Below are 18380 nucleotides of genomic sequence, written 5' to 3'. Positions count from 1 at the left end.
AGAGAGTCCGAGAGATCATTGATGAAAACCAGAAAAAGAACAGGGCCCAGAACGCTACCTTGAGGAACTCCAGCCTGCACAGGAAGAGGGGATGAAAGAACTCCATTTAGGGCCACACGTTGACTGCGACAGGAGAGGAAGTCTGCGAGCCATGAGTGGAGATGGCCTTGAATACCATGGGCAGAGAGTTTGGTGAGTAGGGCAGGGTGCCAGACTGTGTCAAAAGCACGTGATATGTCCAGGGATACGGCTCGGATTTCCTGTCTGGCATTGAGGACCTCCATCCATTGATGGGAGAGCAGTAGCAGCATATCTAGGGTAGAGTGACCTGGTCTGAAACCAAATTGATGATTGGAAATCAAGCCATTGGAGAAGAGGAAGGATTTCATGTCTGAAGCGATGATGGATTCCATAACCTTGCTGATGATTGGGAGAAGGCTGATTGGTCTATAGTTACAGGGATCTGTTTTTGCACCTTTTTTATGCAGGGCAGTGACGTTAGCAGATTTCCAAGCAGATGGCAGATGACCTTGGGAAAATGAGAGGGTGAATAGAACAGAGAGAGGGTGAGCAAGAGCAGAAGAGCAGGCTTTGAGGACACGTGGGCTGATGCCGTCTGGACCGGTTGCAGAAGCTGACTCGAGGTTTGAAAGCAAGCTCTCCACCTTGTCAGGAGAAAAGGATACAGAGTCCAGGGACAGTTGGGTGCGACTGGGTAAAGTGGGTAGAGATAGTGATGGGTTTGGGACACAAGATTTAGCTGCAAACACCGAGTTTAGACATTCAGCTTTATCATGTGTGGAATCAGCAGTGCGGCCATTTGAGGTAAGGGAGGGGATGGAGGGGGAACATACACCAGAAACAGATTTGATTAAACGCCACCAGGATTTTGAGGAGGGAGAGAGGTTTGAGAGTTCAGACTTGAGATGAGAAAGATGTTGTTTTCTGGAACATTAAAAAGAAATTTTAAAAAGAATGATGAGTTCTCATGTGCTCATTCAATGAGCTATCGATGGTGCTCATATCAAAATGGTGCTCATGATCCACGTGACCAGAAATTTCCAGGACACGCCATGTCACTACTCCGAGTACATGGGGACTCTAACCCGGGCAGTCCCTCCCCCTCTTCTGCCAAGTGGCCCTGGTCACTGTTTTACCACCTAAACTCGTACTCAGTGGCTTGGCAGGTGCTAGAAAGAAACATTTAAGACGGATATTCCAAAGGTTTACACATCAAATAAAATGTCGGAAGGGATGGCGGTTTTTAGACACAGACAATGAGGGAGGTGGACGTCGTCGATCTAAAAATAATAGCAACGCACATGTAATATCACATGTAATTATTCTCCGCTTATTCTCAACACTCATTAAGGAAATAACTACACCATGTTAAGCATTTATTAATCCCAAGGAATCATTTCAACAACAGTATCTATAAATATGCCTGTTGTTAACTCAATGGTTAGGGTGGTGGTCTTGGGATCCCAGGATCCTGCTTGATCCAGTTCAAATCCCCCTTGGCTGTTGAATTAATACCAGGTGGGGTTGACTCTGCCTGTCATCTTTCTGAGGTCAGCAAAATGAGTGCGAGCTTGCTGTTATACTGTGTCGGAGTGGCGACCCGTCCAGGATTGTGCCCAATAGCCAAGGAGACTGCTGAGGCAGCACCAACGCTTTGCACAGAGTATGGTCCCAAGGCTTGGATCTATACATACATACATACATATATGATATGAATATCAACAAAAATAGTCAACACTGCCCTGAAGAAGGGTTAATGCCTGAAATGTCAGCTTCACCTTGCTTCCCACTGAGGTTAGCATACCTTGATGAATGTTTCATCCATCATTCCATAAATGCCATTGTTCTTCCCCTTCCCTACCCTAACCTCCTTGATTTCCCAATTTCCTTATTGTCACCGCTTGTCAAAACGGAGAGAGAGGATTTGTTTTCAGAATTGGAATGGTTTCCCCACACATATTATCCACTCCTCTGGCAGGAGTCAGTGGTTCAACAACTTGCACGATTCCATGTGTACAGGTGAAAATCGTAAGTCATCTCCCCACACTCTCAGGGGTGGTGGAGGGAGGGGGGGTAAGGGTAAGGAGAGGAAGGGAGATTTATTTAATGGCCATTATATGACCCTGGGTACCCTCAACACGAATGCAAAATCTCGTGGAGGTCAGCCAAGCCATTTTCGATTCTATTATGAACAGACATACAGATCCACAGAAATTGCCTTATTTTTGTTAGATTTAACCACCCCCTTCACTTCTAGTGCTCACACAATAAATTGAGGGCCTCTTTTTGCATGTGGAATATTTTTGTTCGATCACTGCCCCCTCCTTCCCCCTAAACCTCAACACCCCTCCTCACCCCTGCATCATGTATTTGCACTCACGTCATTTCTCTTAGATGGTTTGGTTTGTTCGCCAAAGCATCAACCATAATCTTCATTCCATCATCACCAACGATCTGCCTTCGAAACCTGCAGGGAAGACAACTCAAAGTGGGCACCTGTGATTGGAAGCAAATGTCAACATCAACTGTACAACACTGATGAACTTATAGCTGGTAATATCTGTCTGTTTGACGTTCCCAACTGAGTGTATTCTCATGATGTTGGGATTCCAGTTTCAAATTCCCATACACTGTGTTGGTTTGTCCATTGTCTACCAATGTCCATCTATTTCATGTAAAACGAATAGAGCACTCGGTAGAGCGCATAGCTCCGCCACGTAATGCCTGATCCACGAGACCATATGGGGCCCAATACATTTTTGAAATATCATGCTATACAGTATTATATAGTTTTTAGCCTTATCTCCAAATAGTGATGAATCACTTAAAAAATTATAGTAGCCTGATCCGGATCCAGATCTTCACAAAAATCTAATCAGTTCATTCTTGTCACACACCGAAACCTGTCCACAATATGTCATCCGGATCCGTCCACAACTTTTTGAGATGTCCTGTACACAAACAAACAAACAAAACAGACAGACAGGAAGGGGTGAAAACATAACCTCCTTCACCTTCGGTGGCAGAGGTTGAATAAAAAAAACCTGACGTCTCCTAATGTCCTCCTCCTGGATATCCTGGCGTTGGCTTAATGGTTAGGATGGTGGGCTTGGGATCCTAAGATCCTGAGTTCAAGCCCTGTTGGCCACTGAATTAGCACCAGGGGGTTGACTCAGCCTGTCATCCTTCCGAGGTCCGCAAAATGAGTGCCAGCTTGTTGGTATAGTGTGTCGGAGTGGCGACCCGTCCAGGATTGTGCCCAATAGCCAAGGAGACTGCTGAGGCAGCACCAACGCTCTGTACAGAGTATGGTCCTAATGGTTCTGGTTCTCTCCTCATGGATGTGATGTACTTGGAATCTCATTTACGATCCCTTAGCTCAAGGTATTAAAAAAAAAGAAGAAAAAAAAGTAAGGAATTTAAAAGGTAAAATCAAAACCAAAGGGAAATGTGTCACAAGGTCAAAGACTCAAGGCTCAATGTTTCAGCAACAGTGTTGCCTTCATCAGGTTCCTCTTGGAAACAATGTGGAAAAGTGTGAAAATACCTCCCCCAGGTAGATGGACAGGGCATGTGATTTGGCAGTGAGGCCTGCACATCCTATTAATCAGAGCTTTTGTATTCTTATTCCCCTCCACTGTATTTTCCAAGAACCTTCAGCTTCGAAGCATCCATCCTAATGGAAGGGAAACTGGTGACTCAATGATATTGCATAGCATACCTGTGCTAAGCAGCACGCCCCCCCCCCCCCCGTCTCCATCGCCACCCCATTTTCATTATGTAATTATTTTGATGAGAACAATGCCGAAGTAACAGTAAACAGCACACCATGACACATCGTATTCTGAGTTTTCTATGGTTTGAAGGGCCATCTTTCGGGTAGAAACCTCAGATTGGATGCCAAATCATCGATTCTTTATGAAGGATAGCTGATCAATGCTTTTGAGAATTCAAATGCTGGTTTTCTTTGATTTGCATTGACTGGCACATCAGACCCTTGCCATCATGTTCAATTCACGACAACAGAGAGAATTTGCAATTTCATGTTGACCGTGACACTCATCGAATTTCATCCAGCACACTGTAGAAGAGGTACCGCAGGGACCATGATGCTTGAGATACATTCCACGCACAGCGTTTCCAACATTAGGACTGCTCTCCAGTCTACACCGACTCAGGTCCATCATGTATTCTCTTCTGATGATCCTGATCTACCATACTCTGTTACAGAGCATTGGTGTCGTGGAAACAGTTTATTGGCAAGGGTTATACTGGGTGGTTTGCCATTGGCTTCCCAGCAGTAGTTAAGGAAGGGAATTTGGAATTTGTTCATGGTGCCGGCAATAGCTAGCTCCTCTTCGCAAAAGACATCATGGAATCGTTAACGTCCAGCAACTGATGGCGGCAGATGGGATGCCCAGTTTAACATCTATCCGAGGGACGGCACACACATTGATGAATAACCTGTCTGCAAAACACTGAGATGGCAGGTTAGTTGAGTCGAGATGCAAACCCAGGCGAGACAGCTCAGAGGTGAGTGTGGTTCCTCTTGGCCATTCTGCCAGCGCCACCATGTATGACAAGTCAACCTCCACGACCGAAGGTGGACGGAGGATATGCTTGCACCCCAGTTTGTCTGTCTGTTTGTTTGTCTGTCTTTGTGCACGATATTTCAAAAAGTTATGGATGGATTCAGACGAATCTCGGTGGACAGGTTTGGGCGTGTGACAAGGACAAATTGATTAGATGTTGGTGAAGATCTGGATTGGAATTTTTTAAATGAAATTCTTCACCATTGAGGGATAGGGCTAAAAACGATATATAGCACAATATCTCAAAAAGTTATGGACAAGTTAGGAAAAAAAAAAAAAACTTGGTGGACGAGTTGGTTCAGTGACAAGAACAAGCCGATTAGAGTTTGGTTCAGGTTCGGATGCAGATCTGGCCTATCGGTGTTATACAAAACGTCAACTGTTCAGCCTGGTAGAAGTATGCGCACTACTGAGTACCATTCTACTGACTAATTTGTTTAATACAATTTTACCGTTTGGTTTTCAATCGCCGATCCATGGTTACAACGCTCGAACATCTGCGCAGCCCAGTGCAGACCATATCATCACTAGGTTATATTATCGAAATGTAAAAGCGAAACAAAGAAGATAATTTCTATTTGAACCTGGGTTCCCTGTATCATGAGCTAGTGGTTCCGTTTTGGAGCACCAACAGGACAATCCAATAGTTAAGGATATGACTCACTGAAGCTTCTCAAACAGAGGGAAAGCTGGTGCCAGAATCCTCATCCTTTGTGACGGATCGTTCAAACCAAGGTTTACTTGCCAAGAGTTCATCTGTTTGTTGGACGTCTGAAGAGCATATACCAGCACGGTGCAATCCATAGGTGAGGTCATGCGTTCTGTTAGTTCTCCCAAGTCCACATCCTCCATCAAAGAATTCATAAAGTTTGTATCTTGAAGCTCATACACACAGTGGAAACAATTGAGGTCTTTGAGTTTGTGTTGTTTGAGCCAGGAATGGACTTTAACCTTTGGTGTGTTCGTCAGTGATATGGAACACCTCTTCAGGCTATGCCGCGGTTTCTCTGCCAGCAGGCCTGACAGGAACCTCTGAAAAATATGATACCGGTTGTCGTCTTTGTCTCCAGGTTTTTCAAACACACTATTCAAGCGATTCTCCATGAATCCCTGAACGTTGTTCGGCTGAGGAAGGAAAAAATATAGTGCTGCAAAATACTCCTGCACGGTCTGGTGGAAGAATTCGTAATGACAAATGCATTGGACTTCGCTTCTCAGGAAAACCTCGGAGAAAAATGTTTGACAAGTCTCCGTGACGCCGTGTTCGCTGAGGTCTTCGGCGGTGAACAAGATCTTTTTCTCTTTCACGCCATGAAATGCCAACTGGCAGAGACCAAGCAGTGTGTCTGGGGAGCTGCTGACAGTTTTGCCTCCGTGGTGCTCCAAGTGAAGCAAGATGTACTGAGAGAACAGCTCGGTCATCGTTTTGGGTGCAACGTCAGACATCTTGCCATCGTTATGCGTGAAGTACTTGCCAAGACAGGTTGCAGTGATCCAGCAGAAGGTGGGGTTAAAACAAAGAGACGACAAAACGTCATTTGCCGAAAGGTGATGAAAAACCTGCTTCGCTATCTCTTCGTTGTTGTAGAATTTCTCAAAGAATTGCCGAGTCTCCTTTTCAGAGAACCCCACAATCTCGACAGCATGAAGATGGTGATCAACATGATTCATCCACTCCAGGCCCACGATTCTTGTCGTCACCAGGACAGTTCCGCCTTTTAAAAGAGTGTCGTTTAAAAGTCCCGCCACGATGCCCCCGAGGTCGTGCGGTTGCCGTGGGGATCTGCAAACATTGTCGAAATCCAGAGGGTGTTTCATCTCGTCCAGAGCATCAAGAATCATGAGCAGCCGGAAGCCATTCTTCAACAGGTCATCAACCACCTCCTCCAAGCAGGGGAACTCATTCAGTACAATATCCCTCAGAGTGGTCAGTGAGCAAATGTGGTTCAAGTTCCGACACTTCAAAAGCAGCACAAAATCAAACCGTTTGTTGAGTGTGCAATCACCAGAGGCCCAGTCGTAAACTAGTTTTTGGCTGAAGATGGTTTTCCCAACTCCCGGCGCACCGCATACCACCACGTCGTTTTCACAGTCCACCAAAAGGTCTTGCCGCTCAAATATGGCATCTCTTGTGAGTCGATCGTCGGCGATATTCTTGAGCCGATGCTCTCTGCACAGCTTGATCATCTCATGCTCTTCAGGTACATCGTCAATTCCTGGTTTCCATTTCACAATTACAGGCTCCACAAAACGATGTTCAAATTTAGTCCTCCCACATGGTGGCGCGTTGTAATCCTTTATTGTACCGAAGTTTTTCCTCAGTTCTTTCTTCAAAGCATCTTGGGCATCGCCTGTTGAGGAATAAGAGGGGAACGATTTCACAAAGAGTTTTAAATAACATAAAAAACATTGACTTCAATTACCCCCATATAGAAATGTGATCGTCTCAAGTTGTATCAATCAATTAATGCAGGAACTTATTCACATTTTCCTCTCCGTTTCACGAAACCCACCCTTTTATCTTGCGCTCCTTCCCCCAAGCCACACTTCTTCCCCATCTGTCTGCTCTCATCCGTTTCCACATAACCAATGTCACAGTCTCCAGCCCCTCCTTGCACTTCATCGCTCATCTCCATCTGCTCCTCCTTGCCAAGTGCCCCTCAATTCTTTGCTTCATCTCCCATCAATCTCCTCATCTGTTCTCTCAACCCCCCATCCCTCCCCAAGGGCCGACTCTCTCACTCCCACACCTCTGCCTTACTCTTCTTTCACCTTTCATCATCCTTCCAATGACCAGTCATACTCACCCTCCACTGGTGTGAACCTCAAACTGTGGAGGATTGAAATCTTTCTTGACAGGTTTCTACCACTTTACAGGTGAGTGAAATAATCTTCAAACAGGATGTTCCTTCTTGGCCACAACCTCAAACACTTTTACAAAATGAACTCTCACATTAGTCATGGTGTTATAGTTAGTAACTTTGTACTTTACAGCCCATTCTATTCAACCTTGCAACCGTTTTCAATGTCTCTGGGTTTTCATAACCATCCACCGTATCTGTATTATCACCGTTGTGATTGTGATTGCATATAAACCTCACTCTTTGCCAACATAAACCAACAAACAACCACTCGCAACTCTCCCTTATTCCTCAATGGTGGTCAACTACCAGTTCGCCAAATAATGTCGACACTGATCTTCTACAACTCGTCAGGGTATAGCTACTTAGGTCTTCTGTGATGCGGTTGACCTGACCACCAATAGATCTCAACAAAGAGAAATAAAATAAACTTCAGTGCTGAACTTGATAATATCCAGATAGAGTGGTAACCTCTCCGACGTCAACTCTACCTCATTTAACACATCTTTTTATTATTTTATTTATTTATATGCAGCCTATGGCTGCTTGGCTGCATCATTGTTTGGGGACGCAGCTGTGCTGCTGATGCAATGTCCCATGTTACTCGGCCAGGCCTGACAGTCGATTGGAATCGATTTGGACTGGAATTTGTAATTTGTTCAAGGTTCCGACGATAACTCGCCTATTCTTCACAAAAGACACCAATGGATCTTCAACATCCACCAATCAATAATCTTCCTTCTCAAATACCATTCACCGAGACAGATGTGTCCCTGGCTTAATGTCCATCCGAGGAGGAGGTGCATTTTGCAATGCAACACCCTAACCGCGAAGCACCAATCTGACAGAACTCAAACGTAGGTGCGCTCCCTCTGAACCAACCTGTCAAACCTAATAGACGAGACTAAATGTTGTGAATGCTTCGGTGAATTTAAATTCTCGCTTGGTGCTTCGACGTACCATATGCTTGCAGCATTTTCTCCATCTTGCTATCTGGAAAAAGAAGAAGCAGAAGAAGAAAGAAACAAAACAATACATTGGCCTTTAGATGCAATGTATTACAAGGAATGTTGACAGGTGTTAATGCAATGTATGAAGTAGCATGCAACACATGCACACCTCACCCCCTGGCATTGGCAGGGGCTTTCAGGTTTGAGAGAGACTGTGGGTATGTCTAACTGTGTTGAAAAGAGGCTTGCTTGTCTTTGGGGCTCAAGTGAGAGGGACAGAGACAGAGAGACAGAGAGACAATGCACCTAGAATGATTATTCATTCACATGCATGCAAGACCTGACTGCTGGTTTGTTTCATTTTAATTTCTGAGCTGATGCAGTTCCCCCTCAGAACGAGGCTGGCCAGGCTACCAACACTAAATGACTTTAAATTACCAAGGGATACTTAAGGTCCACCAGCAAATGCCGACAGACTGAACGGTGGAAGTATCAGGTGTTTTGACACGACACATTCATAAATAAAAAGCAATACACACCTTGTAGTTTGTCAATTGTTTGTCTGACAACGTCTCGCGTGCTTTCATCGTTTTTCAACATCCACCAAAAAGAGGAGACATTCTCCACTCCACCCTCCAAGATGACGTTCAGCAGGCAATCGACACAGCTATTGGAATTCTTCATCTTTGTGAAATTGTTAAAAACCTACACAGACAAGCATCATCTTTATTGTGACTTTGAGCAAGTTACTCACATAAAAAGAAAAAAAAAAAAAAGAAGAGATCAAGGGGAGAGGAAAGGAAATTGGAGATACCTGTACCTTATGGCAAACAGCCAAACACATCATGTATCCGAGTTGATGGAATTTTAGAAAAACAATTTAATTGTTTGGTATCAGTGTTGTTCACGCAGCGCAGCTTGAACTACCTTCGAGTTCACACGTCACATGACGTGATCCAACGGATTTGCATCTTTACTTGTGTATCTGCCTTTACAAAGAAATCCAGTTGTGTTTATAGTCGAGGAATGCAGCATCCAATGGTGCATGCAGATCCTCATGAAGTGGCCAGACAGGGTAAAAGTATTTTAAAGTAAGCTTAGACAATGATCTAAAAGTTTGACAACCCACCCATCATGATGTTTTCCACATTGGTGTCTTGGACTTGGCTTTACAGCACTTGTTTACATACATCTCCGCAACATTCGAGTGTTCTCCCCTTCTACTGGAAGTGATAATTCATCGATCTGATATTGTTGCGATATGCCCCAAGCCCACCATCCATACATCAATGGCAGCGCCAAACAGTTTGAAGACAGATGGCTTTAAAACTTGGAATGAAAAAAAATTCACAAAATATCTTGCCAGAAAAAAAAAAAAAAACTCAGTTGCCGATAATATCGACCGTTCTTACCGAATCAGTGTGGCTTACCTTCACATTAAACACTTCAAATCACGTTTTCAGCTTTAAGGAGGGAGTAAAGGTTCCGGTGACCCCTCTGAACACCGGTTCGACTCGGCCTCAACAACTAAGGAACATTTTTTCACCCCGATTACTGGCAACTCTCTTCGGTAAGATGCCACATTCTGACGGTTTTCTCTTGGAGCGGATACACCACCTTCTGTGCATATTTCTTTGGTACTTTCAGAGCGCATCGCATCGATGAATACCAATGGAGAGCTTAATGGGGCATATGTCCCAGACAACCCCTTTCACCAAGACAAGATAAGGCTGCGATGAACTTTGCAATTGTGTACTCCAATATGTGGGGAGGGGTGGGAAGGAACACTTTTTCTTGGAGGGATTTGGGCCTCAAACACTGCACAACCTCTCTTAAAGAAAGCTAAGTAAACTCTGAGTAAACTTGTAATGTCTAAATCAGTACTGTCATTGGAATTTTTAGATAAAGATGGTTGGCCAGTTTCAAACCCTTTACAACCTCACCCCTCCCTCTTCTAAGGCTCTTTGATCCGAACAGAGAAGCTCGGAAGGTAGCTAGCCGTCAGGTACGAGTTCAATTCCTGTTGGGATAGGATCTGACTACACTACACAGTCAGTCTGGTCTTTTCTGAGAGAATATGAAGCCAGTTGTTCCATCTGCTGATGCTTTTCTGGTGAAGGTAAAAGACTTCAAGCCACTTTTTGAAAGGTGAAGGGCAGCGATTGTGTTCCGCACCCTGGCTGAATTCTGAACCTTGTAATATTGTTGACAAACCAATAGCAAAGCACCCATCGTATTCCTTGCTACAAAACGCTGTCTGGGTGAATGGTATTTGACAATGAAGTTTCTTTAACGAAGTAAAGTTTGCCAACTCAAGCATTTACACATGGCCTCACAAACCGCGTTGAGTTAATGTTGGCAATAAGGAGATGGTACACTTCACAAGTGTACCTACTCTCAGCAGATGCCAAACTCTACATTTTGATAACTACCTCCCCATTGTTTGCCCACGATATATATGAAGATCTGCTTTACCATCCCAGGATAATCTTACTGAATTATTACATCCAACACTGAACTACTCAACCAAACCAATGAATCGTTCAATACTTTGCATATTGCCTGGGCTGTCTTATTGTGCCGTACTCGTATTACATTCCATGCTTTGCTTTTTTGGATAAGATGGTTTCCCATAATCTTTACTCTTCGTTAATCTGTACTTAGGTCTGTTTGAGTGGCTGGCAGGATGGCCGAGAAGTAAGCACATTCACCTCCGAGCCATCTCGCCTGAGTTTGAATATCGACCAAGCTCCAAACTGTCATCCTGGTATGTTACAGGCAGGGCGTGGCATCAATGTGTGTGCCATCCCTCGGATGTACATATGGTAAACGTGCATCCCGTCTGCCGAAATTTGTTGGTGGACGTTAAAGATCCCATGATGTCCTTCGTGAAGAGTCGGCGAGCTATCACCAGCACCCTGAATAAATTCAAAATTCCTGCACTCACCAGCAGAGGGTACTGCATCAGCGGCACAGCTGCACCCTCAGCCGGTGATGCTACTCGCAACAGTGTGTTGCATGCACACGAGAAAACTAAGAAAAATCTGTTTGGGGAGACAAAGGTGCAGGGATATTTTTCATCACCGTTCACCTTTCATAGCAATATAATTATGGAGGTGACATCTCCCCAGTACACCTGGACGACTGCAGTGTGGTTGCCCCACATTGGTTGAAATTATTTTACCCCGTCATTTGCGTTTTTGCCAGAACGCAATGGAGGGGAATCCATTTCTCCACCGACATGTGAATGGCAACACGTTCCCTTTCAAACTCGCTTCCTCTACATTCCCTACTTTTTACCTCGGTGGCAGCGAAGCATTGGGGCAGGAGGCTTGCTTTTCTGGCTTCTTCACAAAGTCTGGGAAAGTCTTTCCACAATCTCTTTGCCAGCGATGATTTTTCCATTCTCAGAAGGAAGAGAAGTTGTACATTTGAGAAGTCTTGAAGGTTTATTTGTGCTTCTGTGGATGAAATGACAAAGCAGGAAAACATTAACATTTTCTTATTACAATCATCATTTGTTTCACTATATTAAAATGTGTACAATTATTTCATGGTGAAGTGCTTAAAGCACTTTGACAGTGGAAAAGGTGGGACGAGTGGGGACAAAGGAATCGAGCATTGTAGTGGTGCTGACGAATGCCAAAGGTTGTGGTTTAAATCCAGGGTTGGAATTCATAATCTTTTTTTTTTTTAAAGTGTCTCAAGCTCATTCTGATATTAACTGGAATAGTTCAGAGGTAGCGTGTTCACTTTTGATCGATCTAATCTTGGTTTGATCACTATCAGAATGACTAGAGACTCATCCAGGTGCTTAACAGGTGGGGGCGTTGAATCGACAAGCGAGCCGTCCTTCGGTGATGGAATCAAAATGGCTATCCTGTAGCTTGTATTCGCTTATGGATTTTTTTTAATGCACCGATGCCGTTTCAAAAAGCTGGCCATTGTGTCTTCACCATGCTTGTGCTCACATATTACCACGTATTGAAAAACAAAATCGAACTGTGACCTGAGATTGTCAGAAATGTTTCTGGATGACATTCGCACTACCACCATAATAGGTACATATGGCATAGTCCCCCCACAGATCATCAATTCTTGATCTGACGAATGAATGTGTCCATGGTGCATCTCTGTCCACAGCTCCGTAGGAAGTGTTTTGTTGTGGCCACATTAGGTCTTCATGAAAAATGGCAAAAATCATCCTGATCTGTTCGTAAGGTGCCAAGTTTGATCAAATCTCCAATAAGCAGGTTTCGAAAAAATTGAAAACTTCAACAAGGTATTGGGATCCATCATCACAAGAGCCAATATCTCTCTTCCCTCTTGTGTTTCATCAGGAGCTTTTGTCCTGTTTACTCAATGCAAAATGTACTTCTCGTAATATCACGAGAAGGTGGTAGGCTGTCCACAGCCACCTGGGTACCACCACCTATCCCGTAGGAGCCTTCAGCGGAACATTGGTTCTGTTGCAAGCTCTTGGGCCAGCTGCTGGATTTGGGGGGGGGGGAGGGGGCTGGTGTGTTTTGGGGATTCTTTCTGTCTTATGGGGTGTGTTCCTAGTTCTGCAGTGCCTGCTGGAGGGTACCATTGGAGTCGTTGTTCCCAAAGGATAGTCACCAGAAAGCTAGAGGCCCGAACCCAGGTTTGGCACCCTGTGAGGCTGCCTCATCATCCGGCGCATGACCTTGGTTCCCCTTTTCCACCAGTTAACGACTGGAACCATGCCGAGCACGGAATTCCGGGAGGCCACTGGTTTGCACAGTTCATGCCACCTGAAAATGGAATGCTCCATGTTTGCCTGCAAAGTTCCCTGCAGCTTCTCACCAACTCTTTTGTTTTACTGTGGCCCAATCATCTGCGGTATCCCATCCTCATTATATTTTCTCATCTTCTTTCTTTGCTTTTCCACCCAGGGGACTCCTTTTGGTTTTTGGGCTCGACCCTTCCCCTGTGGTGTTTATAAGAAATATATAAATAAACATCATGGCAATGGATGAAGAAGATGAACTCAAAACCAGGATTTGTCGGTGAAAATTTAATGGTTTTAATAACAGTGCATTTTTAATGCAAAGGTACATGCTCATGGAGGAGTGAAACAATAAAAGGGTAGCATGTTTACAAACTACCACATGGCATGAGGCAATTGACATACACAATGAGGAAAGGAGGAATAACACAAAAGCAGGCAACAATGGCCAGGAGAGGAACACAATGGGAGCGTGTGTAGAAGAGATCATGGATGTCCATGGATGAGCACATGAGGTAGTGATGGGGAGCACATTTTCAAGACTGGAATGAGGAGGATGAGGCAACGGACAGAGGGAGACAATTCCACAATTGGAATAAGGGGACGAATTAATGCAGGTGGACAGCCAGCCTTGACTTTGGGAGGGTGAGCAGGTGAGGGTTTCTAGAGGAATGCATGCGACCTGAGGTGGCTTGGGGAGGGCAGAAATAAGAGAGTGCAGGAGAAGCAAAGCCAGATGTATAACCACGTTAATACTGCATAACCAAATTCTGGTCCTTACCCAAAACAGACGTGTCTGCATAATCCTCGATCCAGGATCTCAACGGTGGATACCTGCCTCGAAGGTCATGGAGAATTTTGAGAAAGCTTTTCGCACAGTCTTCACCTTTTCCTTCCACTGTATTCAGGCATTCCCGGATTACATTCGCATTGGTACTTTCACTGTTGATTCTGTCACAGTCTTCGCGGTTGAGGAGTTTTCTCGAAATTGCTTCATCAACAACAGGCTTTGGGTCATGCAACAGAGCAATTCTGAGGTCAGTTCTGTGTTGTACGAGTTTATCAACTGCCCCGTTTGTCAAATTCACAACAGACATGCTTCAAATAATGTGAGACTCAAACTTCCTTTCTCCCCAGCGGCACTGAAACAAAAAATGACAGCATAGAGCAAATTAAACAAATAAGTATATGTCAATTAGACTCGGAGAGATAAGTACACACTACATGCAAAAGTACATTAGCGGCGCTGAAGAGTTAGACAAATAAATCTGGAATTGGAATGATACCTGTACGAATGTCGAAGAAAGTTTTCAATTTGGCTCGCTCATCAATCTGACACTGTCAAACAATATTCGAGCTTCCACTAGACTGGTGCTCCTCGGGATCCAGCAGGATTGCTTCCGAGCAATGGGAACAGCTTTCACCAGCAACAGCACCAAAACGGACGTTTTCAACGACCAAAAACTGGCTCCAAATTCACCCAAAGAATCAAATGTCTTGAAAAGTTGAGAAGCAGTGCGACTCGCACTGAAGTCTACGAAAAGTTTGAAGAGAGTGACACGGTCTTCTATGCTTTTTTTTTAAACTACCCTCCAAAGCTAACCACAACCTCCCACATCCATACTAACATCACCATAAACACAATAAGTAAATAAATATGGACCCAAACAGTATCCTCGGCACTATACCCCCAACCATCAACGACGCAGACAAATGACCGCAGGTCTGACCATGTTTACCTTTCATGCCTCCACTGTAGATACCAAGCACAGCTTTTACAGTACAAACATAGATGCGACAACCCCATTGATGACGCCTGAAACCTCTGCCACGAGACAAACAGTAAAACACATTGTGGAACATTGCATGGTCATGGCTCCATGAAGGCAAGAGCACAACATCTTAAATGTGAGGGATCTCCAGAACGCTCCCAGGCAATTGATCGGTTATCTCCATGCCGTGAGCCTGTTCAAGCAGAACTGACTGGGGCTAATCTTCACAATCTTTGGTCTGCATTTCAGATTGTCATGCTAATTGTGAATCATTTCTATACTCAACCCAGCTATAAAATGTGATCCCGGTGTGTCACGGGCAGGGCGAGGGATCAATGTGTGCCGTCCTTCGGATGGATGTTAAACTCGGCATCCCGTCTGCGACGTTAGTTCGTGGATGTTAAAGATCCAAGGGTGTCCTTCCTGAAGAATCCGTGAGCTATCGCCGCCACCCTGAAACAATTACAAATTATTGTTCTAAGCTCCAGGGAGCACTGCATCAACTGCAGCCGTGTCACCAGCAAAACGATGCTACCATTAACCATGTGCTGTGTATAAAAGGAAAGGAAAACAACATTTAGATTTGAAAGATATTGATGAGAAGAGTATGTATCTACTACTTTAACAGTGAAAATGATTCCCACATTCCTGTAGACTCAGTAGGCGAATTATCACAAGCACCCTGAACAAGTCACAATTTCCTGGACCCCCCCCCCCATTCAACCCCTTCAATTGAACTTGCCAGCCGGTTCGTGAAATGGTCAAATCAACAATGTTCTCCACCAACCCCACAACCAGGTGCGAATAATTGGGGCGACATGAAGTAGTAGTAGTAGTAGTAGTAGTAGTAGTAGTAGTAGTAGTAGTAGTAGTAGTAAGCACTATCAAAAGGTTGGTAAAAGTTCTGAGAATAAGGAAGGTGTGTTAGATATTGCCCACATTAAAAACATAAGGCACAGTCTTGTATGCAATTGACCTGATTGCCCAAAACGAAATTATATTAATAGTATTTAAAACATCATATGAATGAGATAATCATCATAGTACAAGCAAGACAGGTGAGCGCAATATTATTTTTCGATAGACAAGTGAATACAGTTTTTGGTGTTAATAATACACGAGATATCTGTGATCACCAAGAGAAAGCCTCCCCTGGCACCCACGATCCAGTGATGGCCATATTATTTTCGGACCACCATAAGACCTTGACCTTCAACTTTCAGTGCAGGTACACTATTATGATGCAAGAACATGTTGGAAGGCCAAGCGGTCTTTGAGATTCCGCATCCGCATCCCACACTTTTTAATTCCCATCATTGATGCAAAAATTTATTTCCCAGCTCTCTGTGATACAGCTTGGAAATTTAGTCAGGTCAATATATGGAAAATACCCCCTCAAGCCCCAAAAAATTGCCACTAAAGGTTTCTCAACCGATTCTGGTAGGTTTTAGTGTACTTTATAACATACTAAAAGTTTACGAAAGTATGACTCCCGGAAAAGTGTTTTTTTCAAGATGGCGTCCAAGATGGCTGCCGAAACCTTTTAATAATCATAACTCTGTAACTATCAACTCAAATTTGATGATCTTGGTGTCTATTCCTAGGTTGTTGGGGGCAAAGAACACATTGAGATCATAAAAAATGATGTTGGCCTCCTATGTAACATCAGAATCCAATATGGCGTCAAAAATGAACACATTGTAACCATTTTTATATCACATAGCGTAAGTTAAGATTTTTTGCTGCAGTGGCTTTCCATATTTTCAGTGCTGCCATCAGTTGACAAACCTTTTATACCAGTTTTTTGGGGGTTGAGGGGGCATTTTCCATATATTGACTTGACTACTATAGATGTGACACTAATTCTCATCTTTCTCTTTTTCAGATTCAACAATGAGTGCAAGCACAGCCAGTCAAGCTTTTTGTCCTATCTGCAAGGAGGAGATCGAGGATTCCAGTGATAACTGGGTTGAAATTCAGTGTAAGGGGGCGAAGGGAATAAATGAAGCCAGTGTAAAGCGGAAGGACGATCTTGTAGTTGAAGCCGGTACGAAAGTGCATAAAAGCTGTCGTCAACAGTACATAAATGATAAAAACATTAAAAGCCATGTTGCAAAGAAAAGTAGTGGTTCTGTGCCAGCAAAGAGAACCACAAGACAATCAAGTGGAGGTTTTGACAGTGAAAAGGATTGCATATTCTGTGGATGTAAAATTGAGTTGGACAAGGGACACTTTAGCTGGGTACTGACTGACAAATTTGTGGAGACAACTTTGGAGGTCTGTGAATCGCATTCAGATGATTGGGGACTTACTGTAAAGGGTCAGATTGAATACTATTTACGAGATTTACATGCAGCAGACAGACTTTATCATCATTCGTGTAGTGGAAGTTTCCGGTCCTTTAAGCCTGTACCTTTAGAGTTCCAGAATGCCCCCGATGCCAAGCGCAGAAAGTCTGGTCGTCCTAAAGATGAAGATAAGTATGAAGCATTTCAGAAAATTTGTGCTTACCTAGAACAGACAATGAGATCATCTACCTCTGTTCTGACGCAAACATGCAGTCAAAAGAACACAAAGTGTATAACAATAACCTGTTGAAAGACACTTCAGGAGACGATGTGTGCAATGAGTTGCTCTTTGTACATGCCTACACAGGCTGTGATTCAACTTCAAGGATTTTTGGCATCGGAAAAAAGTCAGCCTTCCGAAAATTAGTGAAATCTGATCCTGTCATGAAGTCCTGTGCTAGTGCATTCATCCTTCAAAACAAATCTCAAGAGGACATATCAGATCTTGGAAAAGACCTGATGGTTGATCTCTTTGGTGGCAAGTCTAATGATACGCTATCATCACTGCGCCATATCATTTTCACCAAGAAAGTGGCAACTGCTCAAGCATTTGTCACTCCTGAACGGCTTCCACCAACATCACCTGCAACAAGATTCCAACGTGTGTACTTTCAAATTATGGTATGGATGGGGATGGCAAATGAAATGAACCCAACTGAATGGGGATGGAAACAGGAAAATGATCAGTTCATTCCAATTATGACCCAAAACAATGCTGCGCCTCACGAACTCTTGAAAATTATCCATTGCATATGTTCGAGGAGGTGCAAATCCTCTCGATGCAGCTGCAGATGCTATGGACTCCCCTGCACTGCTGCATGTGGCCCTTGCCAAACTGAAAACTGTGACGATCCAAATAAAACAACACTCAAGACGTCGATACTGAGGAGGAGGATGACACTCAAAACTGAACGCTCTGAAACTTATTCTATGGACAAAGGTTGGATTTTTGTGTTACATAATCGGCCAACATCATTTTTTATGATCTTAATGTGTTCTTTGCCCCCAAAAACCTAGGGATAGACACCAAGATCATCAAATTTGAGTTTATAGTTACAGAGTTATGATCATTAAAAGATTTCGGCA

At 43.9% G+C, this 18380-nt stretch overlaps 1 protein-coding gene across 6 annotated transcripts in view; it reads right to left on the bottom strand.

Moving 5' to 3' along the window:
• The window catches only part of LOC147011848 (NACHT, LRR and PYD domains-containing protein 3-like), a 64305-nt gene that overhangs the window by 31859 nt on the left and 14066 nt on the right, over positions 1 to 18380 (bottom strand). For 2 of the 6 annotated variants that reach the window (XM_085857256.1, XM_085857251.1), the window contains exons 2-8: positions 14461 to 14708; positions 13956 to 14316; positions 11725 to 11885; positions 8964 to 9129; positions 8435 to 8467; positions 5278 to 6964; positions 2402 to 2488 (exon numbers count right to left, since the gene is read on the bottom strand). In XM_085857256.1, coding sequence (XP_085713382.1) covers positions 2402 to 2488; positions 5278 to 6964; positions 8435 to 8467; positions 8964 to 9129; positions 11725 to 11885; positions 13956 to 14271 — 2450 coding nt within the window. In that variant the 5' untranslated portion in view covers positions 14272 to 14316; positions 14461 to 14708. Of the gene's footprint in view, positions 1 to 2401; positions 2489 to 5277; positions 6965 to 8434; positions 8468 to 8963; positions 9130 to 11724; positions 11886 to 13955; positions 14317 to 14460; positions 14709 to 15688; positions 15851 to 17359; positions 17411 to 18380 lie in introns of all 6 variants that reach the window. The other 4 variants (XM_085857253.1, XM_085857254.1, XM_085857252.1 and 1 more) reach the window with 4 other exon arrangements.

This window comes from Eptatretus burgeri, chromosome 15 (assembly GCF_056783735.1).
Source record: "Eptatretus burgeri isolate ZD-2024b chromosome 15, Ebu_testis_v1, whole genome shotgun sequence".
In the NCBI taxonomy this organism is placed as follows: Eukaryota; Metazoa; Chordata; class Myxini; order Myxiniformes; family Myxinidae; genus Eptatretus; species Eptatretus burgeri.
This window is presented reverse-complemented; position numbering and strand designations above follow the sequence as displayed.